General features: G+C 45.6%; 1 protein-coding gene across 32 annotated transcripts in view; it reads right to left on the bottom strand.

The window, feature by feature from the left end:
* The window catches only part of SYNJ1 (synaptojanin 1), a 105860-nt gene extending 84832 nt beyond the window's left edge, over positions 1-21028 (bottom strand). For 26 of the 32 annotated variants that reach the window (XM_051858816.2, XM_051858818.2, XM_051858805.2 and 23 more), the window contains exons 1-2: positions 20876-21028; positions 19817-19962 (exon numbers count right to left, since the gene is read on the bottom strand). In XM_051858816.2, the coding sequence (XP_051714776.2) occupies positions 19817-19962; positions 20876-20973 (244 nt within the window). In that variant the 5' untranslated portion in view covers positions 20974-21028. 32 annotated transcript variants of the gene reach the window in all.
* Positions 21029-26305: the final 5277 nt, after the last annotated feature.

Genomic DNA, 26305 nt, shown 5'->3' with positions numbered 1-26305 from the left:
CTCAACGAGGGTCCTACTATCCAACATCAATATTCTGCTGTGGCGCAAACCTTCCAGGTTAGGAATAGATGGCCCCTGCCCCAGCTGATGCAAAGGACAAGCTAAACAAAGTCAGTCAGAACGTGAGAGCAAGTTAAAGTCAGGAAGACCGTGAGAACACTGCAAATCAGCATGCTCTTCCTAGAATCACAATTTGCCTGTGGTTACACGCAGGGCAGTTTGTGGCCAGCTTATTTGCATACAGCCAGCACTTTGGTATAGAACCAAAGAACCTCCAGTGCAGAGGATGCTGAAGACCTGATAGGCAAGCTTCTCATTTTCAGAAGAAAATGACAGGATGTCAGGAAATGTATCCAAAATCATAAAACTACCTGGCAATAAAGCTTCTTTCCAAGTAATCATACATAACAGGAAAATATTTTAAAAGGTAAGTATTTTCCTTGTATAATTAAGATCCCACTAGAAAGGTAATGAACTATCCAAATTCATAGTCTATATAAACTATACATCTAATTTGGGTAGGATTTCTGAAAAAATAAGTTTTCAGTCTTTCACAGCAAGTATTTACTAAGTGTCTATCATGTACTAGAACCCTAGTAAGATTCTAGGAAAAAAAAAACAGTCGGTAGCCTGACACCTTCTGAGGAGTCAGATGAGAAAGAAAAGCACTTTATAATCATACAAATACAGAAGTATAAATACAGTAAGTACTATGACAGAGTTCCAGTGAGCTGCAACAGGAGGACTTGATTAAAAGGGTTTGTTGGGGTAAGACTGCTGTGGTTAGAATAAGCCTGACTGAGGAAGCGCCCTTTACACTGAAACAGGAATCTGTCCAAAGGAAAAGTAGAGGTGGAGCTGGCACTATGGCAAAGCAGGTAAAGCCGCCGCCAGCACTTCCATATGGGTGCCAGTTCAAGTCCCACCTGCTCCACTTCTGATCCAGCTCCCTGCTGATGTGCCTGGAAAAGCAGTGGAAAATGGTACAAGTCCTTGGTCCCTGCACCCACAAAGGAGACCTAGAAGTTCCTGGCTTCTGGCTTCAGATCGGCCCATCTCTAGCTGTTGCGGTCATTTGGGGAGTGAACTAGTGGATAGAAGACCTCTCTCTCTCTGCCTCTTCCTCTCTGTAACTCTGTCTTTTGAATAAATAAATGCAAAATAAATAAATCTTGGGGAAAAAAAGTATAGATAAAAATATCAACATACATATACCAGATGACTCTGCAATTCCATTTTGACAGATCTATTTAACAGAAATGTGTACATACGTGCATCACAAGTCATGCACAAGGATATTAATACTGGTGTCAATCATAATAGCAAACACTGGAAATAAGCTGTTGTGCGAACACTTACTTTAATAGCAGGCTATAAATGTAATGGAATACCTACAGCAACAAAAATGAGAAAACTATAGGCATTTGCTAAAATATGGAAGATTTTCCATATTAATACTGAGTGAAAGAAGCTGAATACAAAAGAATACATACTGAATGATTCCATTTAGGTTAAACTGTAAAACAAAAAATACATCTATGATGTAAGAAACCAGGAAAGTGATTATTTTGTAGGTCACAATGGAGAGAACTAGGAAGAAGTATGGGATCTGCTGGAGAGCTAGTTACAGTGTTCTATTTCTCAACCTAGGGCTGCCAATATGGACAGGCTCATCAAGCTAGGCATTTACAATTTATTTGCTGTTTTACATGTGCTTTCATTAAGTTTGTTATAAAAAAGTTAAAATTTAAGAAGGAATAGCATATGTGAAGACCATGAGAACAGAAAGAATTTGCTACATTCATAATTAAAAGGAGGCCAATGTGGCTGGAACACAGAAACTAAGAGGCAAAGTAGTATATAGGTAAAGACGAGGGCCAGTGCTGTGGCATAGTGGGTAAGCCACCGCCTGCAGTGCCGGCATCCCATATGGGCTCCGGTTTGAGTCCAGGCTGCTCCACTTTCTATCCATCTCTCTGCTATGGCCTGGGAAAGCACTAGAAGATGAACCAAGTCCTTAGGCCCCTGCCCCCACGTGGGAGACCCAGACAAAGCTCCTAGCTCCTGACTTCAGATTGGCTCAGCTCTGGCCGTTGCAGCCAACTGGGGAGTGAACCAGCGGATGGAGACCTCTCTGTCTCTCTGCCTCTCCTTTTCTCTCTGTGTAACTCTGACTTTCAAGTAAATAAATACATCTTTATAAAAAAAAAAAAAAAGTAAAGACATAGGCAGAGACTCTGATTTTATTGTAGGCCATCTTAAAGAGTGTAGATTTACTGAAGAATATAAAGTAAGAGAACAACAATCTAAACTGTGTTTTTTTTGTTTGTGGGGGCAGTGAGAACGGCTAGGGAATGCAGGGAGATTTAAGGAACCGAGTTTAATGGTCCATGTAAGAGATGACAGCAGCTTGACTGGGAATGAACCAGCTAAAATGGTTTGAAGTGCATGGATTCTCAATGAAATTAAGAGATTAAAAGTTGACTGGAATTGGCAATGGAGCAAATATATGATAAAAGAGAGGACGAAATACAGAGGATGATTCTTGAATTCTGGTTGAAACACTGTGTGCACAGAGTGCAATACATTAAGATAAGAAAGACCAAAGTGGGGCAGCGCTGTGGCGTAGCAGGTAAAGCTACCACCTACAGGGCCAGCATCCCATATGGGTGCGTTTGAGTCCTGGCTGCTCCACTTCTGATCCAGCTCTCTGCTATGGCCTGGGAAAGCAGTAGACGATGGCCCAAGTCCTTGGGCCCCTGCACCCTCATGGGAGACCCAGAAGAAGCTCCTGGCTCCTGGCTTCAGATCAGCACAGCTCTGGCTGTTGCAGCCGACTGGAGACTGAACCAGCGGATGGAAGACATCTCTCTCTCTCTCTCTCTCTTTCTCTCTGCCTCTCCTTCTCTCTGTGTAACTCTGACTTTCAAGTAAATAAATAAATCTTAAAAAAAAAAAAAAGACCAAAGGAAGAGTCAGTTTGAGGTTAAGCAGTAGTCAACACAACCATCACGACACTATGCATTTTAACCTTTCTAAAAGAACTTAGATGATCATTAATTCCTACTTTCTTTTACCAGTGATCCGTCTGACTCAAATGACATGATATGCGAACAGCCACAGCAGTTGGTTCAGGAATAAACAATTTATTCCAGTGCAAGAAGTACACTTTCATTTTGTGGATTCTAATCTATTATCTCAAACTGATACAGCTGAATCTCAATTGTGTTATCCAACATAATTATTCTATCCAGTTCTGTATCAATCCCACATAGCTTTGTAATAACTACAAATCAGAATACTATACTTTCTATCCCATTCCCAAACAGAGTGAAGAAACTGTTAAATAGAGTGGGCCAAAGACATCTGTCCAGGGTTCACCAAAGAGAGACAAAATAATAAATACTAATGTATAACCAGCTAGGAATTCATTTAATTATAAGATTCAACCTGCCTATACTTTACACAAGATCAATAGGATATAAAAAGATTTTGCATACCTACATTTCAGGAAGGCATTCCACAAACTATAGCAATCCTACAGTCTACTACTGAACAGAATAAAACACAACCCATAATAAATATCTATTGGTAAATGCTAGTTAATATAAGTAAACATTTTCTATTTATAAAAATTTATGTAAGACCATAAAAATGGAAAAGAGAATAAACATATTTAAAAAACATGTTAGAGATAGTAAGTATTTTTATCTTTTCACTCATAGCCAGAAAAACATAAAACAAATACTAACTATTTAAAAAAACTCAGGACAGGCATTTGCACAGCAGGTAAGCTGCCTCTTGGGAAGCCCACATCCCATATTGCAGTGCCTGGTTCGAGTCCTGGCTTCTGCCAACCCTGCTTCCTGCTAATGTGCATCCTGGGAGGCAGCAAATGATGGCTCACACACCTGCGTTCCTGTCACCTGTTCCTGGCTTTGGCCTGGCCCAGTCTCAGCTATGACAGGCGTCTAGGGGAGTGAACCAGCAGACGGAAGATCTCTCTTTCAAATCAAATGAAAACAAGTAATTTTTAAGGATTAAAAAAACTCAAACAAATTAAAACTGTCACCAGTAAAAACATAACACTCAATTTTAAAAGCTATACCTTCTTTTGGTAGGGCAATTACAAGACAAACCAAATGTACTAATTCCATTCTATTTATTGCTTCTTTTACTCTTTGTTTCTTTTAAAATTTCACCAATTCAGGGGCCAGTGTTGTGGTGTAGCAGGTAAAGCTACTGTGTGATGCCAGCATCCTCTATGGGGACGAATTCGAAACCTGGCTGCTCCACTCCCTATTGAGCTTCCTGCTAATGGCCTCAGTGCTTGGGCCCCTGCTACCTACATGAAGACCCGGAGGAAGCTCCTGGCTCCTGGCTCCAGCCTGGCTTAGCCCTGCCCTTTGTGCAGCCATCTGAGGAATGAACCTGAGGATGGAAGATTTCCATCTCTCTCTTTCTGTAACTGACTTTCAAATAAATATATAAATCTTAAAAAACTTTTTCACTAATTCAGACTTTTATCACCTTACAATTTCTGAAAATGTTGGTGCTGGATCCAAAGAAGAGCAGTACTATTAACTACTACCTATTATAATTATCTCATATATTTTTCAGTTTTTTAATGTCTGAAAAGTCTTTGCACCTTCATTTGTGATTTAGTATATAACACCAGGTAGATGACAGGTTTTTTTCCTTTACAGTATAGATGTTGCCCCGTGTCCTCTGCTTGGATTTCTTCTAACAGAAAGTTTACTATCAGTCTTACCTTTACTTTGTACATATCTATCTCTTTTTCCATGACTCCCTTTTAAGATTTTCTCTACTGAGACCAGTGCTGTGGCACAGAAGGTTAAGATGCTGCCTGCAGTCCAGCAACCCAAATGGGCACCACTTCAAGTCCTGGATGCTCCACTTCTGATGCAGCTCCCTACTAATGCACCTAGGCAAGTAGGGGAAGATGGCCCAAGTGCTTGGGACCCTGCACTCTCGTGGGAGACCACAAAGAAGCTCCCGGCTCCCATCTTCGGCCTGGTCCACCTTCGGCCTAGTCCAGTGGATAGAAGATCTCTCTCTCTCCTTCTCTCTCTGCATCTCTGCCTTTCAAATTAAAAAACAAATAAATAAATAAATCATAAATAAAAGTTTCCCCTACTCTATAACTGCCTTTCAAGGAAATAAGTCTTTTTAAAAAATCTATTTTCTCTGTATATAGGTCAACAGAATTTGGCTATGTATTTGTGTACAGCTTTTTTTTTTTTTTTTTTTTTGCATGTTTCCCCTGCTTGGGGTTCATTTAGTTTCATGGATCTAAGGACATAAAATTTTCAGCAAGTTTGGAAAACTGTCAGGTATTATTTCTTCAAACATTTTTTTCTTCCTCACTTGCTTCCTCCTGGAATTCTATACATGAATATATAAATCACTTGAAATTGTTCCAAAATTCTCATGCTCTGTTTATTTATTTTAGCCTTTTTTTCCTCTGTATATTTCATTTTGGATAATTTCTATTACTAGATCTTCAAATTTGCCAATTATTTCTTCTGCAGTTCAAATCTAGTAATCCCTATTAGTGTAATTTTTTATTACAAACACTGTCATTTTCATTCCTAGTAATGTGATTTGGGTTCACATTTTTCACATCTCTTTAACCTGATCATTCTATCCCCTATATCTTAAACATCTGGAGAATTTTTATAACCACTATTTGAAAGTCCTTTATTAATTTTAGCATCTGTTTTTATAGATTGGCTTTTTCCTTCATTATAAGGTATATTTCCTTCTTCTTTGCATTTATGTTTTTTTTGTCGTTGTTGGCTTTTCTGAGATAGAGGGAGGGACAGAGAGCTCTCATCTACTGGTTCACTCCCCCAAATGCCTACTATGGCTAGAGCTGGCCCTGATCAATGTTAGGAGCCAGGAACTCAATCCAAACCTCCCATATAGGTGGTTTTAAAAAAAAATTATTTATTTCAAAGGCAGACAGAGAGACAGACAGACACAGAGAGACAAGAGACAGACAGACACAGAGAGACATCTTCCATCTACTAGTTCACTCCCCCAAATTACGGCAACAGCTCCAGGCTGAAGCCAGGAGCCTGGAATCCCTCTGGGTCTCCTACATGGGTGGCAGGGGCCCAAGCACTTGGGCCATCTTCCACTGTTTTCCCAGGTGCATTAGCAGGGAGCTGGATCAGAAGTGGAGCAGCTGAGACCTGAAATGGTTCCCAAATGGGAAGCCAGCGTCACAGGAGGTGGCTGACCCACTGTACAACATTGGCCCCATGGGCCCCATCACGTAAGCCATCACCTGCTGCCTCCCAGTCTTTATTAGCAGGTAACTACACCCAGGCAATCGGCAGCCCTACTGGTAACTGCTAGGCCAAATACACACCCTTACACACTATTTTTAAATTGAGAATTTTACAGTATTGAATGCACATGCACATACACACACACACACAAATACATCAAAAAAGTCTGAGCAAAAATGGAATGAAAAGAGATGTACATTTCCCACACACTTTCTGCCATTCCCATGTCTGTGTGTACAGACAGACGGATACTTGTATTCCTATTAATAACCTTAAGCTTTGTTCTGAGATACAGTTATCTGGAGACAAGATCCATTTGGGTCTCTCTTTCTTTTGTTTATTTACTTTAATATACTTGAAATGTAGAGAGAAAGAGAAATCGTCCATCTGTTGGTTCACTCCCCACCACAGCTAGACAGCCTGACCAAACAAAGCAGGAGCCAGGAACTCCATCCAGGTCCTCCATATGGTGGCAGTGGCTGAAGTACTTGAGCCATCTTCCATTGCCTCTCCAGGTGCCCTAGCAGGAAGTTGGATAGGAAGCCAAGTAGCTGGGACTCAAACTAGCACTCTGATGGGGAATGAGGACGCCCCAAGTGGCGGTTTAACTCACTGCAAAGCCGCCCCAGCCTCCCGCCTTGGGTCCTGACACTTGGTTAGACGGGACCACAGAGGTATTTCCTCCAGGGCTGCTCTGCCCCGATACTGAAGTACTACACCCTTTTGATACTCAACCCAATCCTCCATTACAAGATCTTTCCACTCTGGCTATTTGGTATGAACTGCTTCCAGTCCTGTGAGCTCCAGAAATTTTTCTAACTGCTCCTTTTTGGGTGATTCTTTCCTCACACACTGGCACTGAGCAGTACTCAGCTGACGTCTCAGGCAGAGCCCGTCATAAACCTCTGGAGCCGTCTGTGTACGTATCTCCGCTCTGGTACTCAGCCCTGAGGATGCCAGCTGCCTTGGGCTCTCAGCCTCCACTCTGTCTCCTGAACTCAAGGAGCCTGCTAGTCTTTGGGCACTTCTCTGCTGCACTGGTTTGGAAGCTCTCCAGTCAGTAAGCAATGGTAAGCCCACCTTGTTTGTTTCCCTTCTTCTCCCGGGTCAGCATCTTGTACTGCCTATAGTTCAATATCTGAAAACCATTCAATATATTTTATCCATTTTCTTGTTGTTATTATTGAAGGAGGGTGAATCAAGTTCCTGCTACTCCATCATGGTCAGAAGTAAAAATCTGGGCCAGTGCTGTGGCCTAATGAGTTAAGCTGCCACCAGCAATGCTGGCATCTCATATGGGTGCTGGTTCAAGTCCCAGCTGCTCTGCTTCCAATCCGGCTCCCTGCTAACATGCCTGGGAAAGCAGCAGAAGATGGCCTAATACTTTGGGCTCCTGAACCCATGTGGGAGGCCCAGAAGAAGCTCTTGGCTCCTGGCTTTAGCTTGGCCCAGCCCTGGCCATTGTGGCCATTTGGGGAGTGAACCAGTGGATGGATGATCTCTTTCTTTTTTGCTCTCTCTCTATCTCTGCCTTTCAAATAAATAAATCTTAAAAAAAAAAAAAAAAAAAAAGAGGGGCCAGCGCTGTGGCATAGTTGGTTAAGCTTCCGCCTGTAGTGCCAGGATTCCATAGGGGTGCTGGTTCAAGTCCCTGATGCTCCACTTCCAATCCTGCTCCCTGCTGATATGCCTGAGAGAGCAGCCGAGATGGCCCAGGTGCTAGGGCCCCTGCACCCATGTGGGAGACCCCAAGGAAGCTCCTGGCTCCTGCCTTAGGACAGGCCTAGCTCCAACTGTTGTGGTCATTTTGGGAGTAAGCCAGCAGATGAAAGATCCCTCTCTGTCCCTGTCTCTGTCTGTAACTCTGCCTCTCAAATAAAATAAATAAATCTTTAAAATAAATAAAGTAAAAATCCTGCCATAGTCCTAGACTAGGTACATTTTTATAAGACTAATTAGAACAATTGATAGAATGAAATCACATTAAAAAAATCACCTTTTAGAATCTTTTCTGATCACTGTGAGAATTTCTGCTTTTTCCTTTTATTTCCTCAAAGCAAAATAAACTGGTAAAAAAGTGAAAGCACTTAGGAACTACTGGTTTATTCCTATGTTAGGAAGGTATGACTACTACTGAGAAGGTAGAAGAGCTGGGTTGATTAGATTTTAAGAGAAATGAGAGGTTTAAATTGCTGTTGACTTTCTATTAAATATGTACATTCCAAAAATTAAAAAGAAAATGAATTTTCGCAACCCTAACATACAGTGATAGATAACAAGTCTGAATTTCATCATTTCTGTGCTGAAAAAGTCAACCATAGAAAGTCACTTCTTCCTTCAACTTGCGAATTTTTGTTAAAAAGAGACAGGATACTGCAATTTGTCTAAAGGGCAATCATACTGACAACATTTGGCAATTAAAAAAAAAAAACTATCCACACTGGTTGTCATTACCACCTACTACGCTTGGCATCTAAAATTCTAGAACCTGACATTTAATTTGATCCAGCAAAGAAATTTCATGTTTTTAATGACATTATTGTAAGTTAAGTTCTGTTTCTCCTATATTAATGCTTTGAAGGCAAAAACACAATTTTAACAGTTCTGTCATTAAAATATGCTACCAATTTTACTCTTTAAACTCTTCTGTTGGCTTTCCTTCCTTTTTGTTCTACATCTCTCACCTCCAAAAATAACAGCCACCACCCTCAAGAGCAAGAAAAATGTCAAACAGAAGGACTGCGTCACTGGAGCAGTTATTTAATCTTTCCAAGTCTCAATCTCCACATCAGCAAAATGTAGATAAAAGCAGAAGCCACACAACTGAAAAAAGCAAGTCACATGCCACAGTCCGAACTGTATATTCAGATGCCCTGGGGCACTGCAGCGAATTCTCCAAGGAACCCAAATACTAAATTAAAGGAAACACAGGGATTCCCAATATAAGCTGGATGCTAGCCAAACTGATCCTGAGGTAGTTCAGAACTTTAACCTCAGATTGCAGCAGATTCCTCTGACAACACTTCTTTGTGAAGCTAGGCTTTTGGTGACTACTGCGATAAAAAGCAAATACAAGGCAGGTATTGTGACACACTGGGTTAAGTTGTCACTTGGGACCCCTGTGTCCCACATGCAAGTGCCTGGTTCGAGTCACAGCCTCTATGCATTTTTGAACCAGCTTCCTAATATGCCTGAGGCATCAATGATGGCCTAAGTACCTCGGTTCTTGCCACTCAGGTGGGAGACCCAGACGGAGCACCTGGCTCCTAGCTGTGGTCTGGCCTAGCTATGGCTATTGGAAGTATTTGACAGTGAATCAGTAGATGGAAGATATTTTGTCTCTCCTCTCTGTCACTCTGCCTTTCAAACTGATTAATTAGCATATTTTAATTAACTAAAAAAAATCACTCAAAAACCAATGTCAAACAGGGAATGAGGGTAGCAGTGTTCCATTTGATTCCAAGGTTTGAAAAGTTGCTCAGTACTCAACAATAACACACGTTCCTCTAATAAATAACTACGGTTAGTTAAAAAGGAAATGAATTACTTTATTTTTGGGGGGAATGCATTACTTTAAATTCATATGCATTACTTTTTCAAGCAGCTACTAAAGTTGTTAGGACATAAATATTTATTGTTTAGACCTAACCGTGTAATTATCCGAGCTATTAGGTATTGGTTCATCAGCATACCAGGAAAAATTTAATGAGACACTAAGGGTGCCACAAAACAATAAAGTTTAGAAACCTCTGGCTTAATGACTGGCAGAGTAATCTTCCAGTTAATGGTAACTATTATTACTCCTTTACTGTGAAGATTCATAGAAAAGACTGGATACTTTACATTCCATGACAAAGATCTCCAGAATACTGTCCTACTGACATAATGACTCATATTTCCATGATAAAAAAAATTTAGCTAGACAAACTCAGATGGACAACCTGGGGTAGAACCAGGTCTAGAGTTCAGTGATATGGTCTTGCTGTCTGCTAAGCACACGATTTGAGTTCTAAATCAACTCAGTTTTAAGAGGTAGGAATTTATATCACTACCCTATATCCCCCTCTTTCAAACAAGAGCTCTCTAACTTCGATTTTTAAAATCACCCTCCATTTCCCAGGTGTTGAACTTTCCTTACTTCACCTTGTATTAGTGTATAATTATGAACTATTTACTAAAGCATGAAAAGGGCTGTTAACTCATAACCTGTGAACTCAATGCATGCACGTGAGACAGACAGCTTGTCCCTGCTGAGGGAAGTGCTGTATGCATAAAGCTGACCATCGCACTCGCTACTTCTCCTAGTCCAGGGCGGCACACTAGTCACAGAATCCACCTGTTCCATAAACCAACACTCCACAGACATTAAATCTGTTTAATTGAATACTTTCTAGACTAATAATTTTTTTTTTTTTTTGACAGGCAGGGTGGACAGTGAGAGAGAGAGACAGAGAGAGAAAGGTCTTCCTTTGCCGTTGGTTCACCCTCCAATGGCCGCCGCTGCAGCCGGCGCACCGCGCTGATCCGATGGCAGGAGCCAGGATCCAGGTACTTTTCCTGGTCTCCCATGGGGTGCAGGGCCCAAGCACCTGGGCCATCCTCCACTGCACTCCCTGGCCACAGCAGAGAGCTGGCCTGGAAGAGGGGCAACCGGGACAGAATCCGGCGCCCCAACCAGGACTAGAACCCGGTGTGCCGGCGCCGCAAGGTGGAGGATTAGCCTATTGAGCCACGGTGCCGGCTTCTAGACTAATAATTTTAAAAACTAAGTAACACTATTAGTACACTACTAAAAAATATTCACAATTATCTAAGAATAAGAATTTTCATAAGTTCTGTTCTTTACCAAAAACGCAACACAAGCAGGCCTTTGGCCGAGCAGTTAAAACACTGTTAAGACTGCCCACATTCACATCACAGTGCCCGAGTCCCAGCTCTACTTCCAAATCCAGCTTCCTGCTAATGCACACTCTACGAGGTAGCAGGTGACAGCTCAAGTGGTTGGGTACTTGTCACCGATGTAGGAAGATCTGGATTGAGTTTTCAGTTCCTGGCTTTGGACTGGTCCAGCCCTAGCTGTTGCAGGCATTTGGAGGGTGACTCAGCAGATGGAAGCTCTCTCTCTTTCTCTGTATCTCTCAAATAAACGCGAATTAAAAAAAAAAAAAAAAGGAAAGAAATAATGAAATTATTTTAGTTTTAAAACAATTTGTTAATTGTATTTACAGAATAAGATTCTTCATAGAAATTTTTAATTGACATTTTAAAAAAATCTTGCTAATGTGGTTAATATGCTAATGTGGGGCCCACACTGTGGTGTAGTTTTTTTTTTTTTTTTTTTTTTGACAGGCAAAGTTAGAGACAGAGACAAAGGTCTTCCTTCCATTGGTTCACCCCCCAAATGGCCACTACGGCCGGTGTGTTGCGCTGAACCAAAGCCAGGAGCCAAGTGCTTCCTCCTTGTCTCCCATGTGAGTGCAGGGCCCAAGCACTTGGGCCATCCTCCACTGACTTCCCGGGGCCACAGCAGAGAGATGGACTGGAAGAGGAGCAACCGGGACAGAATCTGGCGCCCCAACCGGGGCTAGAACCCGAGGTGCCGGCGCTGCAGGCGGAGGATTAGCCTACTGAGCCGCGGCACCGGCCAGGTGTAGCATGTTAAGCTTCTGCCTGCAGCACCAGCATCCCATATAGGCACTGGTTCTAGTCCCCGCTGCTCCTCTTCTGATCCAGCTCTCTGCTATGGCCTGAGAAAGCAGTAAAAGATGTCCCAAGTGCCTGGGCCCCTGCACCCACATAGGACACCTGGAAGAAGCTCCTGGCTCCTGATCAGTCTTGCTCTGGTCACTGCAGTCATTTGGGGAGCAAACTAACGGATGGACGGTCTCTCTCTCTCTCTGTCTCTCCCACTCTCTCTGTAACTCTTCCTTTAAAATAAAATATATAAACCTTGTAAGAAAAAGAGAGAGAGAAGGGAGGGAGAGAAGGAGGAAAGGAAGGAGGGTGGGAGGAAAGAGGGAGGAAGGGAGGGAGGAAGTGGGGGGGGGGTGAGGAATGAATGGAGATTGCTTAGGCCATTTCCCAGTTTAGGGGCTCACACTGTGGCACAGCGGGTAAAGCTCCAGTGCCGGCATTCCATACGGGCACCAGTTCTAGTCTCGGCTGCTCCAGTTCTGATCCAGCTCCATGCTAATGTGCCTTGGAAGGCAGTAGAAAATGGCCCACGTGCTTGGGCCTCTGCACCTGTCTGGGAGACCCAGATGAAGCTCCTGGCTTCCAGCTTCTTCCAGGCCCAGCCTGGGCTGCTGCAGTCATTTGGGGAGTAAACAGCGGATGAAAGATCTGTCTCTTTCTCCCCTCACTTCCATGACTCAGCCTTTAAATCTTTAAAAAAGTAAATAAAAATAAAAAAGATACTCTATCTTATAATAACCCCATGCTGTCTACTTTATAATCTAGTTTAGATTACCCTTTCCGTAAGCATCATTCACTTACTAACCATTCGGTCTTCACACAGGAGTAGGATACTGTACTAAGCACTGGAGACAAAAACATCACTAAGACATGGACCTCAAGGAGCCCAGCACCCAGATACAGAAACCTGAACACAGTTCCATACGATAGGAAAACATGATTCTAAAAAGGAATACTAACATTTGGTTCAGCCTGAGGATTTCAAGAAAACTATTTATTAGTCCCATAATAGACAATAATAGCACTGAAATTCTGGAAATACATACATATAAAAGCAAAACAGCAAAAAAAAAAAAAAAAAAATCATCACCCTGATAATCATATCAACATCTCTGATGGGAGGAGTCCCGGTAACAGTGTCTGATCACAGTGTGCAGACAGGGCTGAAGCCATTTGCTTACTGAGTAAGTTAGGGAATTACGACTGAATTAAGCTTAGAATCCTGTCAACAGGACTTAAAGATGGAGTCCTGAGGCTGGACTAGCAGACACTCAGTTGCCAAGGGGATCCACGGTCAGAGACTATTTTCATTTTATGTTCCCTTTGCAATCTTTTTTTTTTTTTGATATTTGCTAATAATATGAAAAGTAAGGTTTTATCTATGTTATCTCACAGCACTCCTGGCATAAGCTAGGAAAATTAAGTGAACACAAACCTTCAACACTATGTGTTAACGAAAATGTCTAATATTTTTAAACTCAGGGCAACTAGAGACAGGTGAAATTATAAACTTTCAGTACATAAAGATCAAGTCCTGCCAAAGTCACATTACCATCTACTTTCAAGAAAAAAACAAGTATTTAAAGCGCAACAAATCAGCAAATAAAAAGTGTTCATCTTGTGATACAGATGAAGTTCTATAGAAATGAATGAAAGGCAAAGACAAAAATGAGCTGGAGGAACCAGTGTTGTGGTACAGAAGGTAAAGCTGCCGCCTGCAACGCTGGCATCCAGATGGGCGCTGGTTCACGTTCCGACTGCTCCACTTCCGATCCAGCCCCCTACTGATGGCCTGGGAAGGATGGTGAAGGCGGCCCAGGTGTTTGGGCCTGTCACCTACGTGGGAGACCCAGATGGGGTTCCCAGCTCCTGGCTTTGGCCTGGCCCAGTGCTGGCTGTTGTGGCCATCTTGGAAGTAAACCAGTGGATGTTAGATCCCCCTCTCTATCTCACCCTCTATCTCTGTAACTCTCACTTTCAAAATGAACAAAATCTTTGAAAAAAAAAAAAAAAAGCAAGCTGGCACTGAGTGAGGCAGATTCTCGGGAAGACAGATGTGACTGGGACACGCAGGCTTGGACTGGCAAGACAGAGAAAAGCACCCGGCAGTCTCGGAGGGTGAAGGAAGAACAAGGAGCAGCACAGCAGAGGCTGCAGAGAGCGGAGGAAACACCGGCCTCCTTCCAGGAGATGAATACTAAGCCAGATGTGGAAGGTTCTGATCGGCAGGTGGAGGAGCGTGAACTTACTAATTTTAGTGAAAAACAAGTTATACTTCAGTTTAACATCAAAAATTATTTTAGAAGATTCTTCTAGTAGGTTAATATGCAAGATATATTAGAATCCAATGGACGGCGCTGCAGCTCACTTGGCTAATCCTCCGCCTGCGGTGCCGGCACCCTGGGTTCTAGTCCCAGATGGGGCGCTGGATTCTGTCCCGGTTGCTCCTCTTCCAGTCCAGCTCTCTGCTGTGGCCTGGGAGTGCAATGGAGGATGGCCCAAGTGCTTGGGCCCTGCACTCGCATGGGAGACAGGAGGAAGCACCTGGCTCCTGGCTTTGGTTCAGCGCAACACACCGGCCGTAGTGGCCATTTGGGGGGTGAACCAACAGAAAAAGGAAAACCTTTGTCTCTGTCTCTCTCTCACTGTCTAACTCTGCCTGTCCAAAAAAATAAAAAATAAAATAAAAATAAAAATAAAAATTCAAGTTGCTAGGATTGTTGAAGAGGATAAGAACATGTCAGTATTTTCCAAGCATAGGTCCTTGAATGAAACAGGTAAATAAAAATCATTAGTGGGGCCGGCACTGTGGTGTAGTGGGTTAAGCCTCTGCCTGCAGTGCCAGCATCCCATACGGGTACCAGTTCTAGTCCCAGCTCTCTGCTCTGGCCTGGGAAAGCACCAGAGGATGGCCCAAGTGCTTGGGGCCCTGCACCCGCATGGGAGACCCAGAAGAAGCTCCTGGATCCTGGCTTTGAATCAGCTCAGCTCCAGCCATTGCGGCCCTTTGGGGAGTAAACTAGCAGATGGAAGATATCTGTCTCTCCCTCTCTCTCTCTAACTCTACCTCTCAAATAAACAAATAAAATCTTTTAAAAAAAATTGATTAGAGGCAGAGTTAGAGGGGGGGTGGGAGGGAGAGGGAGAGAGAGAGAGAGACAGACAGACAGACAGACAGAGACAGAGAAAGAGATCTTCCATCCGCTGGTTCACTCCCCAAATGGCTGCATGGGCCTGGGCTGGGCCAAGTCAAAGCCAGAATCCTCATACAGGTCTCCCATATGAGTGCAGGGGCCCAAAGACTTGGGTCACCTTATACTACTTTCCCAGGCACGTTAGCAGGGAGCTGGATCAGAGGTGGAGCAGCAGGCTGTCCCTGAGGCACAGCAGGTTAAACCTCTGCAGCACTGGCATCCCGTACCAGTGCCTGTCTGAGTCCCAGCTGCTAAACTTCTGATCCAGCCCTCTGATAATGGCCTGGGAAAGTAGTGGAGGATGGCCCCAGTGCTTGGGCCCTGCACCCACGTGGGAGACCTAGGAGACCAGGAAGAAGCTCTATCCCTGGTCATGCTGGCCATTTGGGGAGTGAACCAATGAATGGAAGACCTCTCTCTCTGCCTCTCCTTCTCTGTAATTCTGCCTTTCAAATAAATAAAATAAATCTCAAAAAAATTACACAATAAACACTTTGGTATCACTTGAAACTAAATACTGGCCGGCGCCGTGGCTCACTAGGCTAATCCTCCGCCTAGCGGCGCTGGCACACCGGGTTCTAGTCCTGGTTGCCCCTCTTCCAGGCCAGCTCTCTGCTGTGGCCAGGGAGTGCAGTGGAGGATGGCCCAAGTGCTTGGGCCCTGCACCCGATGGGAGACCAGGAGAAGCACCTGGCTCCTGCCATCGGATCAGCGCAGTGCGCTGGCCGCAGCACGCTGGCCGCGGTGGCCATTGGAGGGTGAACCAATGGCAAAGGAAGACCTTTCTCTCTGTCTCTATCTCTCACTGTCCACTCTGCCTGTCAAAAAAAAAAAAAAAAAAAAAAGGAACTAAATACTAAATTAATCTTATAAGTAAAATGATTTAGTTAAAAAAAAAACTTAAATAGTACTATTTTAAGAATTTTATAAAGATGATAATGTACCCAAAAGATTACACATTCTTTTTTTTTTTTTTAATTATTTATTTATTTGACAGGTAGAGTTACAGAGACAGACCTTCCATCCACTGTTCACTCCGTAAATGATCCCAACAACCAGGGCTGGGCCAGATCAAAGCCAGGAGCCAGGAGCTTCTCCCAGGTCTCCCACATGGGTGCAGGGACCCAAGCACTTGGGCCATCCTCCACTGCTTGCCCAGGCACATTAGCAAGGAAATGAATGGGAAGTGGAGCATCAGGACATGAGCCAGCACCCGTGTGGGTGCTGGCATTGCAGGCACTGGCTTAACCCCCTATACCACAAGGCCAGCCCCTATACATTTATTCATGCTAGCTTTTCAGAGAGGCAATGTCCAAACATTTTTCTCATGAAAGAAATTACATATTCTGAATCTTAAGAAAATATAAAAAAATTAATAAATAGTTAAGATAAAACCTAGTGTTGGGGCCAGCGCTGTGGCACCACGGGTTAAAGCCCTGGCCTGAAGCACCAGCATGCCATATGAGCACCAGTTCTAGTCCCCGCTGCTCCTCTTCTGATCAGGCTCTCTGCTATGGCCTGAGAAAGCAGTAGATATGGTCCAAGCCCTTGGGCCCCTGCACCCACGTGGGAGACCCAGAAGAAGCTCCTGGCTCCTGGCTTCAGATCCACACAGCTCCTGCCGTTGCAGCCATCTGAGGAGTGAACCAGCGGATGGAAGAACTCTCTCTCTATCTCTACCTCTCTCTGTAACTCTTTCAAATAAATGAAATAAATCTTTAAAACAAATAACAACAAAAACCTAGTGCTTTCTCCTTCAAAGGAATACCACAGGACAGGCATTGTGGAACAGCGAGCAGGTTAAGTCCCTCACTTGGGATACTCTGCTCCCACGGAGGAATGCCTGGGATCAAGTCCTGCCTCTGTGTCCAGTCCAGCTTCATGTGCACCTTGCAAGCCAGCAGGTGGTAGCTCAAGTACTTGGGCCCCTGCCATCCGCGTGGGAGACTCAGATAAAGTTCTTGGCTCCTGGCTTCAGCTTCGTTCAGCCCTTGCTGTTATAGGCATTTGGGGAGTGACCCGGTGGATGGAAAATCTCTCTCAATCTGTGTGTGTGCTTGGGGGGGAGGGAGGGCTGCGCCTTTAAAAAAAATTAAATATTAAGGACAAAATGATTTTTTGGGATCTTTTTTTTAAAAAAAATTATTTGGCATAAAAGACAGTAAGACAGTTACTAGAGGTTTTGGAAATATGATTATTCTTAGGTTTCTGGACCATGGAGTAAAGTATGCCAATAATACTAAAAACTATAGGCAAAACATACATTGCAGCTGAAAATTAGACTTCACATCATAATTACTAATAACTACAATTAAAGAAATACATAGAATCTTGACAATATTAGGAAATCAGAAGCTACCAAAAGCCATGAGCAACTGGAAATGTTTCACATGCACAACCAAACGGTGTCCCCACCATGTTCCTCCACACTAGACGGTGCTCCAGCTTTTCAACTAATTAGTTCACTGAAAGGCAGAGTAACAGACACACACATACATGCAGGCACACATACACAGAGACAGAGAGAGGTTTTCCATCTACTGGTTCATTCCCCGAATGGCCACAACAGCTAGGGCTGGGCCAGGCTGAAGCCAGGACCATGGCACTCCATCCAGGTCTCCTGCGTTGATGACAAGAACTCAGGCACTTGGGCCATCATCCACATTAGCAGAGAGCTGAATCACAAGCAGTGTAGCCAGGAGTTAAACTGGCACTCTGATATGGCATGCTAGCATTGCAAGCAGGTGGCTTAACACCACAGTGTCACAACTCCCACCCACCCTTTTTTTTTTTTTTTTTTTTTTTTTGACAGGCAGAGTTAGACAGTGAGAGAGACAGACAGACAGAAAGGTCTTCTTTCCGTTGGTTCACCCCCCAAATGGCCGCTACAGCCGGTGCTGCACCGATCCGAAGCCAGGAGCCAGGTGTTTCCTTTTGGTCTCCCATGCAGGTGCAGGGCCCAAACACTTGGGCCATCCTCCACTGCCTTTCTGGGCCACAACAGAGAGCTGGACTGGAAGAGGAGCAACCAGGACAGAATCCGGCACCTATATGGGATACCAGCGCCGCAGGCGGAGGATTAACCAAGTGAGTCACGGCGCTGGCCCCCCACCCACCCTTTAAAAAAAAAAAAAGATTTATTTATTTATTCAGATGGCAGAGTGTCCGAGACAGGGAACAGACAGTGAGAGATCTTCCATTGGCTGGTTATTCCCAAAATGCCTGTAACAGCCAGGGCTGCGTCAGGATGAAGTCTATTCAATCTGGTTTCTCCAGGGAGAGACAGGAACCGAAGTACTTGGGCCATCATCTGCTGCCTCCCACGAGCATCGGCCGAAAGCTTGGTCGGAGGAAGCAGAGGCGGGACTCGATCCCAGCACCACTACAGGACGCAGGTGTTCCAAGAAGTGGCTTCACCCACAACATCTGTTCAACTCTCTTATTTTTAATAAGATTTCATCATTAGTATTATAATTGTAGAATGAAAAATTATGAATTGTGCCGTGCAAACTGACACTTCAACAAGATATATTTCTATTTATAAATATAAAAAACAATTTGAAGTAAGCTCATACTGATTATGACCACTACTGTATTTGTTTTTCAGAAGATAACTCCTCTTCCTTCATCCAATCCATGCTACTAAATATACCAAAATATATACACGCTTCTTATACACTGTTATCTATTAAGACTTTTCACTATGTCACTACCCTTTTCCCCATCAGCATGAAATTACACTAACTGATGTTAATATTCTTTATTTTATATGTAAACACTAGGGTCTTCGCTTACTGAGTCAGGAGAAAGTTTAAAGGAGAAAAATATTTAAGGGTACGCATGCCTTTCAAACTATAATTTTTGATTTATTAAAGTATGATCAGTAACTAAACTGATCCTAACATAATGGAAAACATAATAACAACTAGTTATCACTAGAAAACCTCTAACACAACACTATCATATTTGAAATAACCCAAAACTGTAGTCAACTGCCTGAATCACGTATCAAGGAAGGAACATAACATTCGCATTAGCCTTTTTATTTTTAATTTCATCTATCTGCTCACAAACTGATCGCAATCTCACTAACCTACTATTTTTCTTGTGCCACAGCAGCCCTTTAAAGCAGACTACAGAAAAAAAAAGAACTATTAAAATAATGCAAAATCAATCCCGCATCAACACGAACGTCTTGAAGTTGTTTACAATCCTCTTAATGAAAACACAAGGATCTGACGACCTCCTCCGACGATACCCACTACTCTGAGTTAAGACGACCTATCAAAAGTGTAATATGCCGAGCAAACCATGTTACGGGTTTCTGTGCTATGAGACAGACTGCAACAACATTTCTTTGGGGGAAAAAAAATTTACTTTAGGCAGCAGCCAAAGGATCCAAGCAAGCAAAGCCTTGTAACCAAACCCTGCACCACCTCCCAACAGAAACTTAACTGAGAAAGAGCGCACAGGGAAAACAGGTTTGCGTCAGAGGACAGAAAAGCACAAACCCGCTCGCTGCGCTACGAGAGGGTCTGCTCCTTAAAAAATAATAAAAAAATAAAAAAATAAAAAAAAAACACGGTTGACCCGGCGGGAGCGGGGACTTACAGAGCACGGCCACCGCCCCGGACTCGAACATGAGACATTCCTCCTTGTGCCGAGTCTCCACGAGGAGGCTGAACGGCGGGGGGTCCAGCTTGTGATAGATCCGGAATCCTTTGCTGAACGCCATTCTCCCGTCTTCGGAGGCAGCCCTGCGGACAGCGGGCGAGGCGACGCCAATGAAGCCGGGCACCCACAAACCTCTCCCTACGGAGTCGGGGTGGTGGGGAAAGAGGGAGCTGGGGGGGGGGGGACCGTTTATTCCGAAAGACGGGTCGTCACCACGTTTACCAAGCAAGCCCAGGAGGAGCTCCCGGGTGGCTCTGGGCAAGGCATGCCAGGGTGTTGGCGACGGGAGTCCACGAACGGTCTGCTTAAGGGGCGCGTTTCCCGTTTAATGCGTTTCCCGAAAGGGAAATTTGTCTCTGAGCCTGTCTGTCGTTCGGAGTTGTTTATCAGCTTCCTGCTCCGAGGTCTGTCCCTACGCCGAAAGGGGAAAACGGCTCGGAAACTTCGAGCTCGCTCCTCGGCGCGGGGAGACGGAGAGGCGGCGGGAAGGGAGGCAGGCGAGCGAGGCTGGCTCCAAGCTCCCGGCGGGGCGGAGGAGCCAACGGAGGAGCGCAGCCAGGCTCTCTCCCGCGCGCGGCGGCGCAGGTGCCCGCCGCCGGCCGGCGGGGAACGGCCACCCGGCCGCAGTCGCGACTCGGGGCACGGACCCTGCCCGGGGTCCCTCGAGGGGTCCCGCCCAGGGGCGCGGGGGCAGTGAGCAGCCCAACGCCTCCATGATGCGCCACAAGAGATGCCCCGGCGCCCAGACCGACCCTGTCCGCCTCCCGCCGGCAAGGCTGATGACAGCCGCTGTCACCCTAGCCCCGGCCCGACGAGGCGCCCGGCACAAGCCGCGGTCTCCTCGCGACCCCGCCCGCACCCTGTCACCTCGCACTGCGGCGGTGGAGGCGGCGGCGGCGGCGGAGACCGCCCGAGGAAGCGTCCACCCGCCGCCCGGCTGCCGGTGGGTCTGACCGCGGCCGCTCCCCGCCCCCGCCCCGCCGCCGGCTGGCTCACCTCTTCCGCCGGCTCCTCCTCCTCCTCCTCCCGCAGCCGCCGCCGCCACAGCCGCCCGAAACGTCACTTCCGCTCCAGCAGACCCATCTCTTCCGCATTGCGCCGCGGACGGGGGCGGAAGGCCCGCCCCCTGCGGGGGAAGGGGCGGGCCTTCAGGAAGGAGGCCCCGCCCACGCCGGGGCGCTCGGCGGGGCCCCGCGCCGGTGGACGGCCACCGCCTGCACCTGCAACGACCTTCGCCACCGGCGGCGTGACCTCGGAGGCAGCTGAAGGTCCCGCCGCCGGCGACGCCGGGAGAGGGCGGATTCGGCCTCCCTGGCCCCCCGCGCGTGGGCTCTCCAGCGCTCTCTGTCCCTCCCCGCGGGCGCCAGGGAGGGACTCTGGGGAGAGCTGCGGGGGCTGGGTATGGAGACGTGCCCTGGAAGGGCGTCGGGACCACCCCCTGGCGCCCCCGCCGAGCGCCGGGCGAGGGGGAGGGCTGGACCCGCCGGCTCGCCGGGCCAACCAGGTGGCGCCTGGAGAGCTGTCCATGGTGTCCGGCGGCCCTCGGCGCCCAGCGCCTCCTAAGCGACTGCCGGCCTGCTCTGGACCGGTTGTTGGCTGCCTTTTCTTCTCGTGTGTCCGGAGCTCAGAGAACTGTATGTGTGACGGAGAGAGGAAAAGGCACACGCCAGGATCTCAGAGGCCGGGCCACAGACAGAATATGGCTGGACTGAGGCGGGGGTCACCGTGGCTGTCCCTGGCCGACAGCAGCTCTCGCCAACTCCAGGCACATGGAATCCTCCCCTGTCATCCGCATGTTTCAGCAGATCACGCTTCCTGGCTGAGAGCCCTGGGTCCCGCGGGTTTCTCACAGAATGAAGCCAAAACCCGCAGGGCCAGCAGGAATCGAAAACCCGGGGCACACACCGTTCTGAAAAACGGTTTTCACTTGCCTTTGCCTTTTCTTGACTTCTTCCCCCTTTTGCGTTTATGTAAACAGCGAAAGCAGAATTTAAACTTGGTATATTGCACAAAATCATTTCCCCTTCCAGACCCTGTCATGTGACTTAGCATTTCAGAAAAGCAGGAGCCACCCAGGTTTCAGAACCCTGACGTAGCATTTTCGAAAAGGAGCCCCTTCCAAGTGGAGAAGCACAACGCGAAGGAACTTGGGTGTAGCTCCGAGAATCAGCGTGGGGGGCTCCTCAGAAGCGGTTTGCTCTTTGCAGCAGCCTCAGAATTAAACTTATGGCACAATCATCAGCCTGCAGCCGGTCATTTTTGCTTCCCAAGAGACTCCATTGCACTTGAATGATGCATTTGACAGGGATAACTAAATAGGAGAGAGAATGGCATTTTCCTTGCTCGATTTTTCTGATATTATGCCTCTTTATAGCCTCAGTACACATTCGGGAGGTGTCAATGCATTACCGCGATGACGGCTGGACTCACTCAGTCTCAGTGGGTACTGGGACTGAACCCAGACGTGCTCGTCCCAAACCCAAGATCCTTGCCACCATGGCTGTGTCTCTGCGCTAGAGAAAACCTTCCTTGCTCGGAGTGGGAAACAAGGGTTCTGCCTTTTCCTGACTCCTCCCCATCTGGGACAAAGCAGGTTGAGAGAAAAATTTCTGGGTTCCGAGTTGGAATTGCTTCTTCTCTTCAAATCAAGCTGAGGGTAGCAAGACTCTATTGCTAAAGTTGTTTGAAAGCCACAGCTTTGCCAAATCCTTTCAAAATAGATATTTTAGGCATGAAATGAGCACATGTCTGGGATTTGAACAAACTAAGGGTCATTTTACTAATGGCTTTTTAAAAAAATGTTATTTCTGGGGTCCAGCATTGTGGTACAGCATGTTAACATCCTGCCACCCATGTGGGAGACCAGGATGGAGCTCCTGGCTCCTGACTTGCCTGGCCCAGCCCTGGCTGTTGCAGCTATTTGGGGGTGAACCAATGCAGGGAAGAACTTGTCTCTGTCATTTTGCCTCTCAAACAAATAAATCTTTAAATTTTTTTTCTTGTCCCTGTTTCCTATTATTTATACTTCTGCTTTTGTCTGTTGCAACATTTGAAGACAGCTGGACTTCCACCAAACTTTAAGTGTCTTTGGAGTGGGCTGACCCCAAACACGGGTTTAGTTACACACAAAAGCTGCTCAGTGAGATTCTGATGGTCGACGGAGACTGACTGATGCCCTCTTGACAGGCAGAGGAAAGTGGACACACAGAAGGCAATGTGAAGACAGAAATGGAGTCTGGAGCAATGTGGCCAGAAGCTGGAAAGGAGGAAGGATTTGTAGTTTCTGGCTTCCACAACTGTGAGAGAATTAGTTTCTGTTGCTCTAAACCACTTAGTTTGGTAATTTGTTCCAGAAGCCCAGGAAACTAATACAAAGCTTAAATGACCATCTATTCATTGAGTCTGAGGTCAATACAAATCCTCACATTGGTGTTTAATTTTTAAAATGTTTTATTCTCATTTGATTTGGAAAGCAGAGGAGGGAGGGAGGGAGGAGAAAGAGAGAGAGAGAGAGAGAGAGAGAGAGAGAGACCTTGCATACCCTGATTCACTCCCCAAATGCCTGCAACAACCTGGGCTGGGCCAAGCTGAAGCCAAGGGGCTGGAACTCTGTCCAGGTCTCCCATGTGAGTGGCGGGCTCCCAAGTACTTGAGCTATCATCTGCTGCCTCCCAGGACGCACATTAGCAGGAAGCTGGATCAAAAGCAGAGAAGCCAAGTCTTGAATCAGGCACTCCAGTGTGGGATATGGGGTGTCCCAAGCAGTGACCTGAGTTGCTATGCAAAACGCCTACCCCAGAGCAGTTTCAGCTGTCAGCTCCAGCTGAACGGATTGATAGCAAACACCCTGACTTTGAGATGCTGATCTGTGACCAAGTTTATTCCTGCAGCAAACTCTACTAGATGGAAACATGCAATTGCCATTTCTATAATTAAAATTATTCTCACGTGGGGACAGTATCTGCCTGAACCTAATAGTATGTCCTAGGCAAACTATAACAAGGATTATTTCCAGTCATATGTCACTTAATGACAGGGACACTTGTGAGAAATTTACAGGACTCCCAACATATATGTGGTCCATAATTCACTGGCAAAACATTGCTACACAATGAATGGTTGTTTTTAGAGATTAATGATTAGTTCAAAAAGTACTTTTAAAAACTAGAGCATAGGTACAAGGCTATTTTTAAAGATTTATCTCTTTTGAAAGGCACAGTGATGGAAAAGAGCAAGAAAATTTTCCACCTGTTGGTTCACTCCCCAAATACTGCATAGCCAGGGCTGGGCCAGGCTGAAGCCAGGAACCTGGAACTCCATGTGGGTTCTCTCACTGGGCCTGTTCTGCTTTCCCAGGCACGTTAGCAGGGAACCAGATGAGAGGCAGTGCAGCCAGGATTCAAACTGTTGCTCACAAAGCTGGCCCCAAGGTTATGCATTTTGACAGGTGTTTACCATATGAATTAGTAGTAAAGCCTACTTTAAAAATGCTAGAAAATATATGGCAAAACTGAGAAATATTAATAGTCTGATACCATTACCCTTAACAGCTTCTTTTCAGGTTACACAGATAGAGGTAATCTGCAGAGGTCAGTTAGTAGGCTCCTTGTTAATTAACAGTGGTCTAGAAAGGCAACACTGGAGGTTACAAATAGCATAGTTATTTGCTTTAGTAAGTTATGGTAAGTGAAGGATCAGCGTTTCAACTGGAAAAGTAGAAATCCTATAAACAGGAAGAAAGTCTAGTAAACATGAGTGCAAAATCATTGAGAGAATGAAATTTAAGAATTCCAAGACTGGGGGCCGATGTTGTGGTGCAGTGGGTTACGTCACTAAAACACCAGCATCCCATATCAGAGCGCCAGTTGGATTCCCGGCTCCTCTGCTTCTGATCCAGCTCCCTGCTTATGCACCTGGGAAGGCAGCAGCAGCTGGCCCGAGTGCTTGGGCTCCAGATACCCATGTGGGAGACCCACATGGAATTCCAGGCTCCCGGCTTCAGACTGGCCCAGCCCTGGCTGTAAAAGCCATTTGGGGAAACAGCGGGTGAAAGACCTCTTTCTCTGTCTCTTCCTTTCAAATAAATAAATCTTAAAAAAAAAAAAAAAAAAATCCAAGACTGAACACTCACACCTATCATAGGTAGGAAATTACCACTAGAGCAAAGCAGGAATGTGAGACAAAAATGGTGTTTTCATTTGGAACACGAGAAGCAAGCATGGACACACAAGGATGCTCAGACCAAAGCATCGAGCCAGAAACAGGGCTTGGCCTTGCAGACGCTGAACCGCAGGGTGTTGGAGCCGAGGCAGCAGGGGTCTATGGAATTTCTCCAAGACTCAATGTCAAATGTAAGGTTACATGGTCAAAGTGTCTTTACAAACTGGCCTAAAATGATTCCTGCAGGATTTATCAAATCGTTTATAACTTACCACATATTCTGAGTCATTAAATGTGGGATATAATGCACATTTTTCTAAATATATTTTTAAATGGTATTCTTATTTTACTGGGTGATCGGAGCCTCTAAGACTGCTGGAGTTTGCCCATCTACACTGCACACCAGCACTCGCATGTTAACACAGTTAGCCTGTCTTTGCTAGGTGGTCTGAAGCTGCTGTCGGCAGATGGGAACTCTTGGCAGATCTCTGTCCAGGAGGGCAGCCTTCAAAACGTTTTCCACACTGACAGCCTCGTTGGAGCGTAAGACCTCCCAGCACTCAGACGTAGTTCACTGTCCTCACTAAATGAAGTTTGAGTGTTTAATTGTTCCCATTCCCACTTACTTGTCACGAGAGACCAAACGCTCTGTCATTACCAGGAACTGACAACACTGTTTACTCTGTGGACAGCACCATGTTGGAGAAGACCTCTTATAACCAGAAGGAACCACTACAATGCAGCAACTTACATTTTCATATTGTCTCTTGCAGCTGGTTACATTTGATCATCTTTATACTGGATTTCAGGATTTCAAGAATTAGCATCTAAAACAAAATGAAGCTTTTCTCAAAACTCCCTGAACTGCACAAAGCAGGCAAGCCTTACTGATTACCAGTTATACCACAATTACCTTGACTTCTACATGTTAATATACTTAAGGTATTTACTGTTAAGATTTGTGCAATTTCTGGCCAATTCTAGGGGCCAGGAAAGCTATCACTACAAGCAACTGTGGCTCACAGCAACCAAAGAACACCGAGAGATGATGGGAACCATACTGTTTTCCTACCTAAGACATCAGTGAGTTGGCTGAGGGCCGCTCCCAGAGACAGTAGCTCCAGGACACTTCAGCCTGTTGCACAAGCCAAGGGAAAAGCCTGCGGGCAGACGAGCAGGCGGCTGGCATTAAGACACCAGTGGCATGGACAGGCATATGGGCGAGTCACCATCACAGACTGTAATATACTAACCACACTTTATGTT

The sequence above is a fragment of the Oryctolagus cuniculus genome, chromosome 4 (assembly GCF_964237555.1).
Source record: "Oryctolagus cuniculus chromosome 4, mOryCun1.1, whole genome shotgun sequence".
Classification (NCBI taxonomy): domain Eukaryota; kingdom Metazoa; phylum Chordata; class Mammalia; order Lagomorpha; family Leporidae; genus Oryctolagus; species Oryctolagus cuniculus.
This window is presented reverse-complemented; position numbering and strand designations above follow the sequence as displayed.